This window comes from Helianthus annuus, chromosome 16 (assembly GCF_002127325.2).
Source record: "Helianthus annuus cultivar XRQ/B chromosome 16, HanXRQr2.0-SUNRISE, whole genome shotgun sequence".
NCBI classification, from domain to species: Eukaryota; Viridiplantae; Streptophyta; class Magnoliopsida; order Asterales; family Asteraceae; genus Helianthus; species Helianthus annuus.
Genome location: NC_035448.2, coordinates 18865329 through 18870233, shown reverse-complemented (window position 1 = coordinate 18870233; position 4905 = coordinate 18865329). Strand labels below are relative to the sequence as shown.

Below are 4905 nucleotides of genomic sequence, written 5' to 3'. Positions count from 1 at the left end.
TTTTTTTCAAATGAATACTTCTTTTAACCATTAGAATCATATAAACACTTAAAACCTATCAATCAAAATTTGATACAAAAGACCGTTTCTAACAACAATTGTTTATCTCTTCTACTATATTTGATTATTTTCTATACCATGTGTAGATACATGTTAGATAAACTTTGTTTATCCCTTTGTTTGTATCTTCTAATGATAGTCCCACCACTATGGTTAATAAATTTTGCATGTTGAATAAACCCAAAAGAAAACAATTAAATCAAAACAAAATTCTAAAAAAAGAGAGTTGAATAAACCCAAAAAAACAATCAAATCAAAACAAAATTCTAAAAAAGATAGTAGTTTATTAAGGGTGGGTCAGGACTATTAGATACTGGGTTCGATTCTTACAATTTTTCTCAAATTTATGGTCTCCTTTTGAATTGATGTATATGTGCTATTGTCTAGTGAAGATCGATATAATCAGATAAATCTGCTGGTGACGCGATACTCCAGCGGTTCATCGCTGATCAAATTTGCGGTTTAAAAGAAAGTTGTTGGGGTGGGGACATGTGTAATAATAAAAAAGGCTGAAAAGCCGGAAAACAACGAAAAGAGTGATGAAGGTAGGAAGATGAGTCAAATAATGGACACTGCTGCGTCGGTAACCGTATTCAACTAAAAAACAATAATAAATAATAAATGATGGGAAAACCAAATCAAAGCTGCAACAATGGAAGTAGAACAATTCTTCAACATCCTTTTTATCACCCCATTCTTCACCCACTACTTCTTGTACCTTCATCCTCATCATCTCATCCACCTATTTCATCACTTCCACACATCAATTTCATCATTTCAACCACCAATTTCAAAGGTATTTTATCCGATCTAACCCTAATACTTTGTTTACTTACTAATTGAGGTGATCGGATTGATGTATGTGTGAATGCCTATCGATTTTGTATGTAATTTGATCGAATTTTAGGTTTTCGTAGATCTAGGGTCTGTTGTTGATATCTGTTTGGTTTTTTGTTACTGAAATTGTAGCGAGATTTAGGTTGATTATTTATGAATCGAGATGATCGGATTGATATATGTATGAATGAGAATGACTATTGATTTCGTGTGTAATTTGATCGAATTTTAGGTTTCCGTATATCTAGGGTTTGTTGTTGATATCTGTTTGGTTTGTTGTTACTGAAATTGTAGCGAGATTTAGGTTAATTATCTATGAATCGAGATGATCGGATTGCTATATGTATGAATGACTATTGATTTCGTGTGTAATTCGATCGAAATTAGGTTTTCGTTGATCTAGGGTTTATTGTTGATATCTCTTTGGTTTGTTAATTGTAGTGAGATTTAGGTTAATTACTTATGAATCGAGATGATCGGATTGCTATATGTATGAATGCATTTTGATTTCATATGTAATTTGATCGAATATTAGGTTTTTGTGGATCTAGGGTTTGTTGTTGATATCTGATTGGTTTGTTATTACTGAAATTATAGCAAGATTAGGTTAATTACGTGATTTTTATCTGATTGTGAAATTGTTTTTGATTTTTTTAGATTCTGACTATATGTTTATGTGTGATTTTTGAATTTTGATGTAGAAGGAGTTTGTTGAAATAGTAACATGTTTGGTGGTGTTACAAATGGATATCCTGCTTTCACCGAGGAACCCCAGTCACAGTATGATATGAGTGCATTGCCTCAGTTTCAGCTGTTTGATAAATGTGAGTTACATACTTTTATTGATTTTCATTATATTTGATGCATATGAGTGAGAATGAGAACGGGAATTAGAATGAGAATGCAAATGATTGTTTTGACCCTAAATAGTCGGAAGATCAAAATGTTCTTACATGATCTTTGATTGCTTACAGTTCCAGCTGGTTGTGCGATCGAAAAGGTAAACTTTGTTGGAAATGAAAACACAACGGCTTCAGGTCGGCCTATCAAGAGGGTCCGTGAGGTTGGACCCGGGTTCACACAGCAAAAGGTTCAAAGATCTCTAAACAACTTATGTCAAGATGATGCAGGCCTTGCTAGAACCGCAATGAATCAAAATCATGTATCAACGGGTCTGAAGTTATCGTATGGGGAAGATGAACGCAACTCTTCTATCACATCTGTTAATGAAAACTTAAGTGGTCTCCGCCCTGTCACTTGTTCACTCGCAAATAGCATCCAACTTGAAATGGATTGCCAACATAAACTCCTTGATCATTATGTTAAAGTTCAGGTAAACCACGCCTTGATTCATGTTGTAGCAACTCTTGACGCTTATATCGTTCTAATTAACTTGGGACTTTTGTTGTTTTCAGGAAGAAAATATGATGAAGGGTATAAGAGAATTGAATCAGAAACATACCGCTTTGTTACTAAACACATTGGAGACAGAAGTACGAAAAAAGTTGAATGAGAAAGATGTTGAAATACTTATCATGAACCGACGAAACATGGAATTAGGGTTGAAAATAAAGCAAGCTTCCATGGAAGCTCAAGCTTGGCATTACAGAGCAAAATACAACGAATCGGTAGTGAATGCCCTCAAGAACAATCTTCAACAAGTCATTCCACCAAAGAATGTGCAACAGAAAGAAGGGTATGGTGATAGTGAGGTAGATGACGCTGCTTCTTACACAAATGCAAATGATGCTTTGGGGAACCCGAATCAATCATTTTCTACAAAGCAGTTAAGTTGCAAAGCGTGCAATGGTAAAGATGTTTCTGTTTTATTACTGCCTTGTAGGCACTTGTGTCTGTGTAAAGATTGTGAAGCGTTTGTCGAAAACTGTCCTGTTTGTCAGACAACGAGAACTGAAAGTGTACATGTTTTCATGTCGTGAAAATATGTGTTTTGTCAAGTGTGTTTGAGTGATTATTCATAAAAATGGAATCTTGGCTATTGAGATTGAAGTATGAAATGGTTTTGGGGTTGTTTATGATAGTTTTAGGGTACTTGCTTCTTTAGAACATTAGTTGCAGGTTAAAAACCACATGTGGTCGTGGTGGTGGTAGTGCATGGTTATGGTGTGTATAGGGTCATGGACGAAGCTTTTAAGGGGTCCCCCCCTCCCCCGCGCGGAACTTTTCGGGTATTGATGGCTAGTAGTAGTAAATAATATATACTAGTTAAATACCCGGGCACATAACATGCTACGCCTGGCTTTTGGGCCCTTGGTTTTGACTTTTGATTGCATTTGATTTTACGTATTACACGATCCACTAGTTTTATGCTTACTGAGTGTTTTAATGATCGTCATCAGAAGTGATCTTTCTATCCTAATAAATGAAAATCTTTTTGTACACGTGTCACTTTATGGTGTCTTCTCACTTTTTAATAATTTTTATTTATTAGTATAGGATAATATTAATTTTCTTTATACACAAAATATAATATAATATATAATATGATATAATATCTATACTATATAATAAAAGAAACCAATGAAAGGACACTTGTCATTATTCTAGACCATCCTTAATTATAGATAATAATTATTTAATTTGAATTATTAAATATTAATTAAATTAATATAAATCTTATCAATTTAAATTATTAGCATAAATTTAATTTAAAATCGTAAAGTTTTTAGGCCCATTTGAATAAGCCCAACATAAATCTATTTTATTATTTTAGAAATTATTACTGTTTATTATTAGCATAAATTTAATTTAATTTAATTTAAAATCGTAAAGTTTTTAGGCCCATTTGAATAAGCCCAACATAAATCTATTTTATTATTTTAGAAATTATTACTGTTTATTTATTTTAGCATTATTTTTTAGGTTTTTCTATATTTCGTGTATTTGATCTGATTTCTTTATGTATTAGGTTATTTTTATATTTTATATTTTGTGTATTTGATTCCTTTATGGTTTTCCTAGGTTATATCTTTTTTAAAAAAGTTATATACCATATAATAAAAAGTTATATTTTTAAAAAACTTTGTGTATTCACAGGTGGAAGAAATGTAATTTTGTATACTAAATAATAAAAAAGTGATATCTTTATTGTTAACTATGAGAAATTATATTAAACAACTTATTAATCAAACCAAAAATTTAAAATAGTATTAACCTAATCTAAAAATACACAGGGTTTTTAAAAATATAACTTTGAGTAAACCGCCAAAATGGTCCCTGAGATTTGGTCATTTTTTGTCATTTTAGTCCAAAACTCAAACATTTTGAATCTGGGTCCCTGTGGTTTCAATTTTGTTGTCATTTTCATCCAAAAGCAAATTCTGGTCAGATTTTTCAGTTAACATTCAGTTTTTTTTTTGTTTTTTCCTCCGTTTTAATAAAGGGCAAAATTGTCAAAAAAATTTAATGTGTTATAATAAAACGTTAAAAGACCATTTTGCCCTTCATTAAAAGGGAGATAAAAGACCAAAAAGCTGGATGTTAACTGAAAAATCTGACCAGATTTTGATTTTGGATGAAATTGGCAACAAAATTGAAACCACAGGAACTCAGATTCAAAAGGTTTAAGTTTTGGACTAAAGTGACAAAAATGACTAAACCTTAGGAACCATTTTGGCAGTTTACTCTATAACTTTTTTTTTTATTATTTGCTATATAAAATTAAATTTACCTAATCTAAAAATACACTGGGTTTTTAAAGATATATTTTTTTTTTATCATTTGCTATATAAAATTAGATTTATTCAACCCGTACAATACATGGAGTTTTTATTAAAATATAACTTTTTTATTATTTAGTATACAAAATTACATTTCTTCCACCCATGAATACACAAGGTTTTTTAAAAATATAACTTTTTATTATTTGTTATATACAATTATATTTATTCAAACCGCACAATACACGAGATTCTTAAAGATATAACTTTTTTATAAATTTATTGTTTTTTATTTAGTATTTAAAATTACATTTATTTAACCCGTGTA

General features: G+C 30.8%; 1 protein-coding gene across 1 annotated transcript; it reads left to right on the top strand.

Annotated features, from left to right (window-relative positions):
- The first annotated feature begins 585 nt into the window (after positions 1–585).
- On the top strand, positions 586–2933 carry LOC110916015 (BOI-related E3 ubiquitin-protein ligase 1). Its single transcript, XM_022160765.2, has 4 exons — positions 586–856; positions 1599–1721; positions 1872–2230; positions 2313–2933. Exons 2-4 carry the CDS (start codon positions 1622–1624, stop codon positions 2835–2837), a joined length of 984 nt encoding a protein of 327 aa, XP_022016457.1. The 5' UTR covers positions 586–856; positions 1599–1621; the 3' UTR covers positions 2838–2933.
- The last annotated feature ends 1972 nt before the right edge of the window (positions 2934–4905 follow it).

Excerpts from the sequence above, each read along its gene's own strand:
- LOC110916015 (XM_022160765.2), top strand. The coding sequence starts at position 1,622 with ATGTTTGGTGGTGTTACAAATGGATATCCTGCTTTCACCGAGGAACCC. Across the intron at positions 1,722-1,871 it reads GTTTCAGCTGTTTGATAAAT|TTCCAGCTGGTTGTGCGATC; the intron begins GTGAGTTACATA and ends GATTGCTTACAG. Across the intron at positions 2,231-2,312 it reads ATCATTATGTTAAAGTTCAG|GAAGAAAATATGATGAAGGG; the intron begins GTAAACCACGCC and ends TGTTGTTTTCAG.